This window comes from Talpa europaea, assembly GCF_964194135.1.
Source record: "Talpa europaea genome assembly, chromosome: 5".
NCBI classification, from domain to species: Eukaryota; Metazoa; Chordata; class Mammalia; order Eulipotyphla; family Talpidae; genus Talpa; species Talpa europaea.
The window spans coordinates 62,249,325-62,264,126 of record NC_140071.1 but is presented as its reverse complement, the minus strand read 5'-3'; the positions used below and the strand labels follow the sequence as shown (position 1 = coordinate 62,264,126).

Sequence of the window (14,802 nt, the reverse complement as noted above, 5' to 3'; positions counted from 1 at the left end):
CTATCTGTTACTATCTGTCCATTATTATTTTTTTTCTTTCACTATTAAACTAACTTGGGGAGACAAGCAAGATGGCAGCATAGAAGGCTGGGCTTGCCTACTCCAGACACACATACATTGGATGCAAAACAAAGACAAAACCCCTTGAGGGAAAAACGATCATCAACATATATAATAGGAGCATTAACCCTACTGAAAGAGGTAGGAAAAACTCTAACTGAACTTTGTTGAAAGTCATAAGGAAGCAGAACAAGTCATGAAAGGGAGGAATGGCTGCAGCACTGAGCCCCCTCCAGCTACTGACTCTGCACAGGCCAATGTCATCAGGTTCCTAAGATCCAGAACTGCACTAGATAAGGAGGTGCACGAGCAGGCACCCAGCAATGTCAAAATCCCAACAATATTTTCAAAGAAACTGAACAAGAAATATTGAAATTTATATGCAACCACAAAAGATCTCAAATTGTAAAACCTTAAGAAAAAAAGAGAGAAACGAAATTATGTTATCTGACTTCAAGTATTACTATGAAACAACAGTACTGAAAACTATATGGTATTGGCACAAAAATTATACAAAGACCAATGGAACAGAATCAAAGTCCAGAAATAAATCCACGCATCTACCATCATATATGATAAAAATCCATGTCCATAAAATGGGAGAAAAGACAACCTTTAATAAATGGCACTGGAATGAAATTGGATTACTTGCTAACACCATACACAAAAATAACCAAATGGATTGAAGATTTAGATGTAACATCAGTAACGTGAAAATACACAGAAGAAACATTGGTGATGCATGATATCAACAACAAAGATGTTTTTGATGACAACATCTAAAGCAAGGGAATTAAAAACAAAATAAATAATTTAGATTACCTCAAGTTAAAAGACTTCTACATAGCAAAAGAAAATACAGGATGATTAAATAGACCACTACTGAATGGGAAAAATATTTACACGATATATAACTGACAAAGGATTAATATCCAAGATATATATAAAAAACTCAAAAAAATATAACCTGATTAATAAATTAACAGAAGATATGAATAGACAAGTCACTAAAAAGGATATTCAGAAGGCCAAAAGGCATAAGAAAAAATGTTCCTGTCATTACTAATTAGACAGATGCAGATTTTATTACAATGAGATACCACCTCATAACGATGAGAACAACACATAATAAAAAGGCCACCAGCACGAAGTAATGCCGAGGATGCAGAGAAAGAGAAACCCTGTTACAATGATGGTGGGAATGTGAATTGGTACAACCATTATGGAAAGAAATCTGGATTTATCTTAAAAATTTTAAAGTAGAAGTATCATATAACCAGGCAATCCCAGGAATATATCCCTAGAATATGAAGCCATAAACAAAAAACCCTTATATTCTACAATAGTCACAGCATGATTAGTAATAACTAGAACACAGAAGTCCTAACAGGCAGAGGATATCTTCTTCAAAAGATGAACGGGTCACATAGATGTGGCACATATATACCACAGAATATTACACAGGCAGAAAAAAGAAAAATGCAGCCATTTTTAACAAGATGAAGGGAATTTGAAAAAAAAAATATAAGCAGCAAGGCAAAGCAAATTAGAATCATGAAAACAAACATTGGGCAGTTCAATAACACATAAACTACTTGACATCAACAAACATCCTGAGGGTTCAGAGGTTAAGAGTGAGGGAGGTGGAAAGAGAAAGGGGACACAAGGAAAGGTGGTGGTAGGGAAATTAAAAAATTAAAAAATAATTCTCACCTGGGGCAGCTGGGGGCTCTGGCGTCCAATCAGTGACCACTGTCCATTTCTGACTCTGTATCCACTTACCACCTTACCTGATGAGCAAAAAATATAATTATATAACATAAAAGGTACTAGAAAAATGAATTATTTTTATTATTTTTATTTCAAAATAAAATCTAAACATTTTCAGAACCCAAAATGCCAGGTATTTTAATCAAATACATACACAATGTCAATGATAAGCATAGAATTCTTTTCATTACGACAGGCTTGAGGGGCCTCCCTGGAGGCCTAGGGCTTAAGTCTTAGTGTTATCACTGCGATGGCTTGAGTTCAATTCCCAGACAAGAAGCTAACCCACCTGGCGCAACATGTCTTCCCTGCTGCTCCCCTAAGCAGTGTATTTCAGTAGATTTACCTGTCTTTCTCCCCACTCTGTCTCTTGTAAATCCTCTTACCCCCACTCCTCCTACCTCTAGCCTACACCCCAGTTCTTGTATGCATAAATAAATAAAAACAAATCTTTTCTAAAAATACAGATTTTAAGGTCAAACATAATTTACATTTTACCTGTATAGCATTATAGTAAACATTAGCACAATAGTAAACATCTGTAATTTAACATATAGCTTAAGGTTCTTACCTAAATGGTGAGTGTGAACTCTATAGGCAAAGACATGCATTGGATACTTTTTATAATGGCAGGATATGTCAGAATTCACTACTGTCAGAAATGAAAAGAGGAAAAAATGTCACTATTCAACTGAAAAATAACATTCTTGTCTAAAAGTATGGTAGGTTATTCACAAGATGGTAGGCATGGGAAATCTCTTATAAATAAACACACACTCATGTATTCTTCAGATATAAGCACTTAAGGGGTCCAGCCACTTTTCTGAAATGAGTTAAGAACTCCGGCCTTGACATTTTTATTTCATTCATAAACTAAATGACCAGAGTCAAAATACTGTCAGTGCACTGAATTTAGTTTATCTTTATCATACTTGTTACCTTTGTTATCTTTATCTTATGAATTTAATTTGTTACCTTTATCATATGAAGTTTATGGAGTTGAAAAAGCTTAAAATTGGGTTTTATTTTACTAGAACAAAAGGATTTTTGAAAATTGATTGCAAACACCTAAAATAGCCAGATCGACAGTTTCTCTTGAGAAGGAACCATTGCATATACTTTTCCATTCTGAAGGTCTAACACATGGTTATAATAAATGTTATAAGTATGTTTATAACATGTTAGGTTATATATTATAATAAGAGAATGAACAGTTACAATGAGACCAAATGGGTGATAACTTAAAGAGATTCCCTATAAAAAAAATGAAAAGATTTGAATGATTGATAAATAATATAATTATTCCAACAGTTTTTATAAATGTAGGAGAGACAGCTGTTGTTAACCATTTTACAAAATGGGGAAAAATAAGCTTAGTACATATAGATTCAAAGACTGAGTCAGTGTTGGGCTGTGGGTTTCATCATCTTGAATCTGGTATTCTCTGTAGTTGTTGATTCCACAATATGCTGTGTAGTTTGTCTTTGACATCAAAGAATGGTTGACTGATTTGCAAAATATTCTTACTCTAAAATAAACCTTAAATAAAAAATTATTCTTTTACTTACATAACCTACTACCGACCCACGGGTCTCAATTCTTAGCATCTTAAGAAAAGAATGGGGGAAAAAAAAAAGAAAAGAATGAAAAAAACAAACCACTGATTTGGTATAATTAAAAAAAAAACTGATTTAAAATCCTAGGATAATAAAGAATTAGTTTATTTTTCAGGAATTCAAAAACATCACCACTTAAAAAGTTTATTAAAAAAGGATACTGTAAATCTATTCTTATACATTAGATAGTGAAGTTTATTACTCAATGTACTCACTGCTCAATAATACATTATGAAGGTCATTACTTACCTTTTTCTCCTGCTGGTATTACAGTGTCAACAGACATCATAAGGTACATGCCAGCAATTAAAGGTTGTCTGCAGGAAACAGTAATATTCATCTCAACAATTTGAAAAGTCAACACTATTAACTTGGATCAATAAGATACACATTAATACATTGTTCTAAATGATACATTTTGTGCCAAAATTAAAATAATATGGAAAAAGAGATGGACTATTTATTTTTTCATTGAAATTATTTTCTTGGGTAAATAGCTAATTACACATTTCTCTGGAATGCAGAAGGCAGCAAGGACCAGAATCCTGCCAATAGCCATTGTGAGTGATACTGGAAGAGGTACCTTCCCATTGGAGACTCAACTGCAGCCTTTATGTGACACCCCAGAACCCAGCTAATCTGTGCTCAGATCCCTGAGACACTAAATAGTTGTCATTTTAGGCCACTAAGTTTAGGGAAATTTGTTATACAGTAATAGATATTTAATCCAGTGTATTTCCCACTTTTAAGTTCTCAAAACTTGAAAGTTGTCATTCAGGGTAGGATAATTAGGAGTACTTACGGTACACGTGTGAGGTGTAAGGACACACCAGAACAATCCTTGTGATTATCTGAAAAACAACAAATACAAATCTTAAAAAAGAAAATGTGAAAAACAGATTTGAAAGTAATATATAATTTAATAGCAAAAATTTTGTTTCATTTGTATGGTGTTTTATAGTTCACAGAGAACTTTCCTCTTTGTTAATCTGCATTTGATCTCCAAAATCTCACAAAACAACAACAGTGATCATTTCAAGCAGTCTATAGTGTTTCCTTGAATCATCAAAATGCCCAGTCATTTGCTTTCTTATACATGTTCTAGGTACTAATCAGAAACACTGGGAGTCTCTTCACCTTTGGCATGGATACTTCAGAGATCTTTTATAAAACTCCCTTCCCTTTTCTCTTGCCTTTCCAAATAGAAATAAGAAATTTTGATCAATCATGCAAATTTTCACTTCTACTGAAACTATCTCCCTGAGAGCTCAAGCGTTGACTTACTCATTCCTTCTATTCTGGATATGATAAATTCCTTTAATTTTATTCTAAGTAATTACAAAATTTTATGTCTCAGTTTTTATATTTTCTTTTAATATAAATAAACATTTTATAAATAATCAATTGGATTTTTTTGGTCTTTGTTAATTTAATTTATTTTTTTAAAGATTTATTTATTTTATTTATACAAGCACTGGGTACAGTCAGAAGCATGGGAGGGTGAGAGAATTCACCAGAGCCAGAGTGGGGAGCAGAACAGGCAGACTCATGAAGTACACTGCTGAGGGGAGCAACGGGTGGCAGTAGAGGTCTGCATGCCATGTGGGACCCTCGCCGGTGGCCGGGGATCGAACCAGCGCTGCAGAGGCTACGTGCAGCTTCGCAGCCCAGCGCTCAACCGCTGCGCCACCGGGGAGGCCCAGTCTTTGTTAATTTTAGAAAAGGGATCTATAGTCAATCTCCTAAATCAATTTCAGTGAAGTGATATATTCATAATAATTTCAGAGAGTTCTTTCTTTGCATAATTTCAACTGAGTTTTAATGATGTAAGGAGGAAATAGTAATAATAAAAATAGTAATAATAAAAACAGTAACAATGATAACAGCCATCACAAGTTTATTTTGAATTTGTTTATGCGTTTAAATATGAAAAGGGTAATTGGGCACTATTTTCATCCATTAAAAAATACCTAGTTTTTGAGAACAAGGTTTCCTAAATGTCCTGCATAAGATGTAGTAAATATTCTTAGTCTGTAATACTTTCACAATGGTTAGAATTGACTTGACTCAGAATTACACAGATATCTTTCCTAGTAAAAAAAAATGGTGGAAAGAATATCATCCACTCATGCCAGATTTATTCTGAACTCCAGAGACACCTAATTAGCTAAGTTGATTTTAGAACAGGCGGACTGTCTGAAATACACTGCTGAGGGGAGCAGTGGGTGAGTTAGGAGAGGTCTGCTGTGCCAAGTGGGTAGCTCCCTGGCCAGGGATCGAATTCATGCTGCAGTGGCTATGGATAGCTTCATAGGTTTTGTCTTAACCCCTTGCGCCACCAGGGAGGAACTGTTGTTTGGTTTTTCATTACATCTTTGTATTGAAAACATCAAATGAATCACATTTTGATATCCAACTTGACTGATAATCTTTACTATGACTTTAAACAGCTAAATTGGAGAAATTAATAAAAATATTAATACATTTAAGGGACTACTGAGGAAGTCTATCATCAAAGCTGATATGTGTCACCAAATTAAGAGTAGCAGGGATACCGCTAATTATAACATATACCTATTGCCCAGTGTAATCCAACAATGCATTTTCCTGTTAGATAATGTAACAATTGTCTTTTTATTCAAAGAAAACAACAAAAAATAAATCAGAAACAAGTTTTTAATCTGAAGGCATTTTATAACCACACTTAAAGTTTTCTCCATTTTAAATCACACTTATTATTAGTTGATTGTTATTTATTTGCTTTCTATTTAGGGTTTTAAGAGTGAGGCACATTCTGGCCATTCAAGCAAAGACAGTTCTAGATTTTCTTTTGATCTTACATGTTTACTGACATGCCAGATCCTCTAAGAATGTCAGGGATATAATAAACAGCTAAAATTTCAAGTGGTAAAATGAGATGATCAACACATTCTGTGGGGAAAAAATACTGAACTTCTGACTTACATATAGTAACATGATGGTTTTAGGGAAATATAGATTCTAGAGACTCAAAGTTTGGTTTTTAGAATGTAAATCTTATATGGGTAGAGGACTGACAAATATACACAGATCTAAAGTAGAAGTCTTGGGCCTCCCCGGTGGCGCAGCGGTTGAGCGCTGGGTTGCGAAGCTGCCGGCGACCTCTGCGGCGCCGGTTCGATCCCCGGCTGCTCCCCGGCCACCTGAGGAGGGTCCCACATGGCGTGCAGACCTCTCCTGCCGCCCGCTGCTCCCCTCAGCAGTGTACTTCGGTCCTTCTGCCTGCTCTGCTCCCCGCTCTGGCTCTGGTGAATTCTCTCACCCTCCCGCGCTTCTGACTGTGCCCAGTGCATGTATAAACAAAACAAACCAGCAAACAAATAAATAAAGCATGCCTCTATATAAAAAAAAAAATAATAAAGTAGCAGTCTTGTCTGTTTTACAAAAAGCTCCACAAATCAAAATAGAAGGAAAATTATTGAAGAGATTAAAAATCATACTAATCTCTACAATGGCCAAGGAATTTGTTTACATAATATTAGTCAATTTAACTCACTGAATCATCAAGAACAGGCATTTCTGAAATCTTAGCTGTGTGTATGTGATCACACAGATATTATGCTTTAAATTATGGATAACACTTTATCATCACTATTTAACCATAGATTGCTCAAGTTACAATTCTAACTGTATAACTTTAAGAAATTTTGTTATTTTAATGAATAAATGCACATTTTAGCAATGACATATTAATTGAACAAAATTCTACAAGTTATCTCAAAGTTAATACATAATAAAGCATATTTACATACAAATTTTACATCATGAAAGTCTATTAGAATTCATACATCATTTCAAATTCGCTTTCTATTACTTCGAAGGATAGTGATCTCTTCCTATACAAGTTTCTACAGTTTGACCTGAAGAGCCCACGTGCTTTCTTATACATACAATGAGAAGTTCCTGTGGGAACACCTTGAACTTCTAAAAAAAAGGTGCCCTGGGGTTGGGAAGGGCTTCTGGATCTACAGCTATTTCTAGAGCAAGTGGCAACTTTGGAGAGAAGCATATTTCAGCCTAATGTTTGGTGTAAAGATCATGACCTTTTAACTCCAGTGTGATCCTTGTCACAGTGATATATTATTATTTCCATAACCTCTATGCTGATCTTACTTTTGGTAAATGTAGAAACTTCAACTAGTTTTGCATATTTCACTGATGATTTCCAGCATGCTGTGACTTTGTCTGCCCTTCCATTGTAACACAGAGCTTGGATCACAAGAATTAATTCATTTCAATTCACTAGGCTATACATGAATCTGTCTCTGCCATGCATCATCATAAAAATGGATGATACTTTAAAATGCTTATTATCACAAAGAAATACATCAGTGTTCTGATAATATTTTGCCACATAAAATGAAAAAACAAAAGCAGAACTGAGATAGTTAAGAAATGTACAGGAAATGAATTCAGAACACCAAAATGATATGCTGGCTGAAAAAGTTGGGACAGATATATTCTATGTTTAAAATGGAAGTAAGGGGCCTCCCTGGTGGTGCAAGGGGTTAAGCACCGCACTATGAAGCAATCCGCAGCCTCTGCAGCATGAGTTCAATCCCTGGCCGGCCAGGGAGCAACCCATATGGCGAAGCGACCTCTCCTGTCTCGCCTGCTGCTTCCCTCAGTAGTGTATTTCAGTCAGTCTGCCTGTTCTGCTCCCCACTGTGTCTCTGGTGAGTCCTCTCACCCACTGCATCTCTGACCTGTACCCCAGCTCTTGTATGCATAAATAAATAAATCTTTAAAAAAAAAACAAAGAAGACTTTAATTAAAAAAAATAGAATGGAAGTAAGAGGGCAGAGAACAACAGAATTAGAAACTTTAACACAAGACAGAAATCATGATATTCTATTTGCAGGTGACATGATAGTATACATAGAAAACCGTAAATGCTCCACTAAAAAACTGTTAGAAACAATAAATCAGTACTATAAACTAAGTCAACATTCAAAAGTATGTTGCCTTCCTAAATGCAAATAATGAACTTGAAGAGAAAGAAGTCAAGAAGACAATCATATCTACAGTAGCATCAAAAAGTACTAAACACCCAGGAAAAAAATCCAGTAAAAGGTGAAAAGATCTATTCCACAATAAGTTTAAGACATTGTTAAAAGAGACAGATGAAGATACAAGGAAATGAAAAGATATTCCATGTTCAAAGACTGGAAGAATTAACATTATTGAAATGTCCATTTTACCGAAAGCAATACACAGTCAACACAATCCTTATCAAAGTTGCAATGGAATGCTAACTACATAGAGCAAACATCACTGAAATTTATATAGAACCATGAGAGATCCCAAATAGCCAAAGCAGTATTTGGCAACAAAGAGGAGGAATGGAAGTATCATGCTCCATTCAAACTATGCTAAAAGTCTAAAGCAATCAAAACATAAACTAATCAAAATATGGAATACAAATAGACACTCAGACCAATGAAGCAGAATTGAGAGCCCAGAAATAAGCACATATGTAAATGGGCACTTAATCTATAACCAAGGGGGAGTATGCAATAGAGAAAGGAAAGTCTCTTCAACAAATGGTGGTATACTAACTGGACAGTTACATGCAGAAAAATGAAACTAGTCATCTATTTTACAACATACATAAAAATTAGCTCAAAATGAATTAAAGATTTGGATGCAAGACCAGAAGTCATAAAGTACATAGAAGAAAACATAGGCAAATTACTCCACAACATTGACTTCAGTGATGTCTTTGGGGACTCCACTCTAATGGTAAGGAAAACAAAAGGTAAAATAAACAAATGGGACTGCATCAAATTAAAAATCTACCATATAGTGAAAATAGCTATTATTAAAACAAAGACACCTTAATGATGGGAGAAAGTATTTGTATAACACACATCTGACAAGGAACAAATTTCCAAGACCTACGAAGAACTCATTCAACTCAACAAAAAGAAAATAAATAGGGCCTCCATGGTGGCGCAAGGGGTTAAGACACAACCTATGAAGCTCACCACAGCACTGCAGCACTAATTCAATCCCCAGCCAGTGAGGTGACCCACATGGCGCAGCAGACCTCTCCTGACTCACCTGCTGCTCCCCTCAGCAGTGTATTTTGGTCGATCTGCCTGTTCTGTTCTCCGCTCTGCCTCTGGTGAGTCCTATTACCCCCCAAAAAAACTCTGGCCTGTACCCCATTTCTTGTATGTATAAATAAATAAATCTTTAAAAAAAGAAAAAAGAAAACAAATAACCCAATCAAAAAGCGGGCAGAAGAGCTAAAAAAGACACTTCTCCAAAGAAGACTTACAGGTAGCCAAGAGGCATATGAAAAAATGCTCATCATCATTTATCATCATGAAAAAGCTAATGGGAACCACAATGACATCTCATATTCTATCTGTGAAAACACCCATATTAAAAATACCAGAAACGCAAGTGTTGGAGAGGATATTGGAGAAAATGGAACCTCACACTGTTGGTGGGAATGCAGACTAGTACAGCCCCCATGAAGATCACTACAGAAGTTCCTCAAAATATTAAAAATAGATTTACCATATGATAGAGCAATTACACTCCTGGGTATCAACCCAAAGACTATAAAACACTAAATTCAAAGAGATGTATGCACTACTAGGTTCACTAACCTATTTGTAATAACCAAACTATGGAAACAACCTAAGTGCCCAATGACAGAGCCACAGGTTAAGAAGATGTGCTAATATACTATAGAATACACTATAGGATACTATTCAGCTATATAAAAAAAAAGATGAACTCTTGCCATTTGTGACAATATGGATGGAAGTGGAAGGAATTACATTAAGTGAAATAAGTCAGAAAAAAAGACAAATAGATTACATGGTTTCACTTGTATGTGCAGTACAGAGAAACAAAACAAAGGAACTAACAAACTAAACAACAACAAACAAACAAATAAAAAAACCCTAGAAACATGACTGCAGAATTGAGGCTACCAGAGGGAAAGGGGGAACAGGAACAAAGGGGAGATGGGCCCCCAATGATTTATGTTAAATGATTATGGGCAGTTTGATGGTTGGTATGGTATAGTGATATATCTCTGAGATATGAACATATTTCCCTACATCATCTTAGATAGTGTTGTAAACCAGTGTTACCTCACTTAAAAAAAATCAGAACAGAGGGCCTCCCCTGGTTGTGCAGCAGTTGAGCGCTGGGCTGGGAAGCTGCCCGCAGCCTCTGCAGCGCCAGTTGGATCCCTGGCCGCTGGGCGAGGGTCCCACATGGCGCACAGACCTCTCGTGCCACCTGCTGCTCCCCTCAGCAGTGTATTTCAGTCAGTCTGCCTGTTCTGTTCCCTGCTCTGGCGGCTCTGGTGAATTCTCTCACCCTCCCGTGCTTCTGACTGTACCCAATGCTTGTATAAATAACTAACTAACTAAATAGATAGATAGATAAATAGATAAATCTTAAAAAAAATCGGAACAGTAATAATTCAAATAACTGAAATAATGTGAAATTATCCGATTGAATTTGGTCAGCGAAATGTAGAATTAGGAAGTGGATTATTCTGATTTATATTTCAACATATATATTTCATATTTCCACATGATAGATCTATGGGGTGGAAAGTCTAAAATTATTCTGTGTATTTTAATCACACACAGTTACTTGATCATAGTGTCTTATAAGATTATCATCAGTTTTTAAGCAGGTAATCACTGAGTTCCTTTGTCTAAACTAAGTAGGATCTACAAGGTTGTCTACCTAAAACTTGATAGATTATTACTAATGATCAATATTGACACCACTACAAAACTCTAACTAGGGTCTACCTGGTGGTGCAAGGGGTTAAGCACAGCACTGTGAAGTTGTCTGCAACCTCTGCAGCATGAGTTTGATCCCCGGCCAGAGAGGGAGCTACCCATATGGTGCAGCAGACTTCTCCTGACTCACCTGCTTCTCCCCTCAGCAATGTATTTCAGACAGTGATTGTTATGTTCCCTGCTCTGTCTCTGGTGAGTCCTCTTACCCCCCACACCCCTGGCCTGTACCCCAGTTCTTGTATGCATAAATAAATAAATCTTTAAAAAAAAGACACTCTAACTAGACTATAAACAAGATAGTCTATATAAAGTATATGGCACTCTATTCAGAGCATAGGTAATTTTCAATGTTAGTTATTATTATCACTACTTTTTTATTGGGAGATTACAAAAATTCATCACCTGAATATTTTAATTTTAAAAGAATATCTTCACAGTCATAGTTCTTCTATATTCATAACCATAGAAAAGAGACATTGGTTATAGTCATAATTTTTTAATTGAAGAAACTGAAGCATATCAAATTTTTCCAACTAATAACTACAGGAATAGAAGAAAGGGGGAAAAAGAACACAAGGATATTTTTTCTATCACCCTCCTTTATATTCCCTTTGATCTTTTCTCCCTTTTAAAATGATTCATAAAAATCATTTTATTAATGATCACTAGTTTTTATTAGTAAGTTACTTTGTTGAATTATCTGCTATGAAATGTCCCATATCTGACTTTGTCATTCTGACTTGCTTTACTTCACAAAATTCCTTTGAAATCCTTTCATTTTGCTGCAAATGGCAGAATTTCACCTTTCTGTATGTCTAAATAATATTCCATATGGTGGATGGGAAGTGGGAATATTAAGTGATAAAAAGATGGCTTTTAAAATAAGAATTAGGGGCCTCCCTGGTGCGCAAGGGGTTAAGCACCGCACTATGAAGCAATCCACAGCCTCTGCAGCACGAGTTCGATCTCTGGCCAGGGAGAAACCCACATGGCGCAGCAGAACTTTCCTGTCTCGCCCGCTGCTCCCCTCAGCAATGTATTTCGTCAGTCTGCCTGTTCTGTTCCCCACTCTGTCTCTGGTGAACCCTCTCACCCCCACACCTCTGGCCTGTACCCCACCTCTTGTTTGCATAAATAAATAAATCTTTAAAAAAATAAAATAAGGGGGCCTCCCTGGTGGCGCAGCGGTTGAGCGCTGGGTTGCGAAGCTGCCGGCGACCTCTGCGGCGCCGGTTCGATCCCCGGCTGCTCCCCGGCCACCAGAGGAGGGTCCCACATGGCACGCAGACCTCTCCTGCCGCCCGCTGCTCCCCTCAGCAGTGTGCTTCGGTCTTTCTGCCTGCTCTGCTCCCCGCTCTGGCTCTGGTGAATTCTCTCACCCTCCCGCGCTTCTGACTGTACCCAGTGCATGTATAAACAAAACAAACAAACAAACAAATAAATAAATAAAACATGCCTCTATAAAAAAATATTTAAAAAAATAGGAATTAGAATTGAAAAAGTATATGAAAGATTGCACAAAATAGCTATTCTCAAAATGGGAAAAGAAATGCTAACTCAGGGGTTTGAATTAGGTAAATAAGACCAGAGTTATCAGTGACATAAAAAAATGTTAGTAAGCCATAAACACCATGGTCTGGCTAAAGTGAAATTAATGGATTATGGACCACAGGACAATGAACAAGTTGGTAATAACAATTTTACCACAGTGCTCCTGTGGATTTTAGTTATGCAGCTTCCCTTAACCAGACCCAAGACAATTCTACTTTCTGAGTTCTGGGCTAGAGGTCAATTCAATAGGATCCACTGTTTGCAGAAAAGAGGGTGAGGGTATTTTTATGTTGATATTGAAATTGTCTTAGTCTACATTTATTCACTTTTCTTTTTTTTTTTTTTTAAAGATTTATTTATTTATTTATACAAGCACTGGGTACAGTCAGAAGCGCGGGAGGGTGAGAGAGTTCACCAGAGCCAGAGCGGGGAGCAGAGCAGGCAGAAGGACCGAAGTACACTGCTGAGGGGAGCAGTGGGCGGCAGGAGAGGTCTGCACACCATGTGGGACCCTCCTCAGGTGGCCGGGGAGCAGCCGGGGATTGAACCGGCGCTGCAAGGCTGCGGGCAGCTTCGCAACCCCGCGCTCAACCGCTGCGCCACCAGGGAGGCCCTATTCACTTTTCTTATACAACTGTCATCATACAAAAATCCTGACAGCTCTTCTGTATAGGTAGCTTCATTTATCTTATTTTAGTTTTCTTATTCCAATGTAAATCTCCTTCATTGGAACTGGTTATAGTTTCACCTTCTTTCTAGGACAGACTGGTGAACACTTGACTTTCAGCTATTAAAGTTGGTGTTCATGGAGAATTAAAGCCAAAGATCCCTTTTAAAGTGATCTTTCATAATTGCTATTCTCTTTCAGTAAGACAAAAGTTAGACTAAAGAATTTCAACACGAGAGAAAACTTTATATACTAGAAAGGTATCAGATGACACTGGGAGGGATTGTTTCATTATATGTCATTATTTCCATTATAATGTCATATGTCTATTCTAGGACCCTTTTTAATGGTGAGAACATTAACAATGGAAAAGTTAAAAGGGTAATTTTTAGAGGATTGTAAAACAACAAAATCTAATAATACTTTAGACATATATCACAACATAGGACAGGTGGTTGAGTGGTTAAGACTTCTAAAGCGCACTCTGATGATGACAGAAATGAGTATTTCCAGACAGTAGATGAGACTTGAAAAATAGCATTCAATCAGAATCTAATCTTGAGCAAGATGAAAACTGCGTGAACACTCCTCAAGGGTCTCTGAGCTTGCCCTCTTTTCAGCAATTGCTCTCCTCTGCTTAGGCAGAGATATATAACCACAGCAAGGTATTTTATCAAATATATAGACTCATAGAATTTCAGAATTGAAAGAGACCCTGGAAAGGATGGAATTCAATTCTTACACTCTATAGAGGGGGAAAAGAGGTTACAGAGAGTGTTTCTCAAGGTAACTCAGCTACTGGTGACCCACCTGGGTATCAAATGTAATTTTCCAATGCTAATATTTAGTAAATGTTACTCACTTAAAAAAAAAGTTTTATATCTTAGAGATTCCTAGGCATTTTATCTATGAAATGCCACGAAGCTAAGATGGAATTAAGCAAGAATGGATATATAACTGGTGGGACTTAAGGACATGCACTTAAGCAGGAAGTTCATTTCTCTTAATGGGGGGTGAATGCATGGGATATGAGGATAGCCATTCCAAACAATTAAGCTTGCTTTTCTAAAAATAGCTTGGAGTTCCTGCTTGGATTCATAGTTAAGTAGTAAAGTAAGTATGTGGAATAATGCATGATAATAACCTATTACATCTTAGATCCTTAAAAGTCTGTTGGTCTCTCCTAATCTTTCCCTCTAGAGATAGCCCTTTTCACTTCACAAGCTCATTTTGTCCTGGTTGTTTCCTGCCTCAAAAAAGGATAGGTTAACCATCAATCCTGAGGGAGGCAACGTACTGTTACAGACTACATCCCACT

At 36.7% G+C, this 14,802-nt stretch overlaps 1 protein-coding gene across 9 annotated transcripts in view; it reads right to left on the bottom strand.

The window, feature by feature from the left end:
- The window catches only part of PAM (peptidylglycine alpha-amidating monooxygenase), a gene marked incomplete at its 3' end in the record, with an annotated part of 185,585 nt that overhangs the window by 72,109 nt on the left and 98,674 nt on the right, over nucleotides 1-14,802 (bottom strand). For 8 of the 9 annotated variants that reach the window (XM_084234220.1, XM_084234221.1, XM_084234222.1 and 5 more), the window contains 4 exons: nucleotides 4,249-4,297; nucleotides 3,696-3,763; nucleotides 2,402-2,482; nucleotides 1,774-1,850 (listed from right to left, as the gene is read on the bottom strand). In XM_084234220.1, coding sequence (XP_084090346.1) covers nucleotides 1,774-1,850; nucleotides 2,402-2,482; nucleotides 3,696-3,763; nucleotides 4,249-4,297 — 275 coding nt within the window. The remainder of the gene's footprint in view (nucleotides 1-1,773; nucleotides 1,851-2,401; nucleotides 2,483-3,695; nucleotides 3,764-4,248; nucleotides 4,298-14,802) is intronic. The other variant, XM_084234226.1, reaches the window with a different exon arrangement.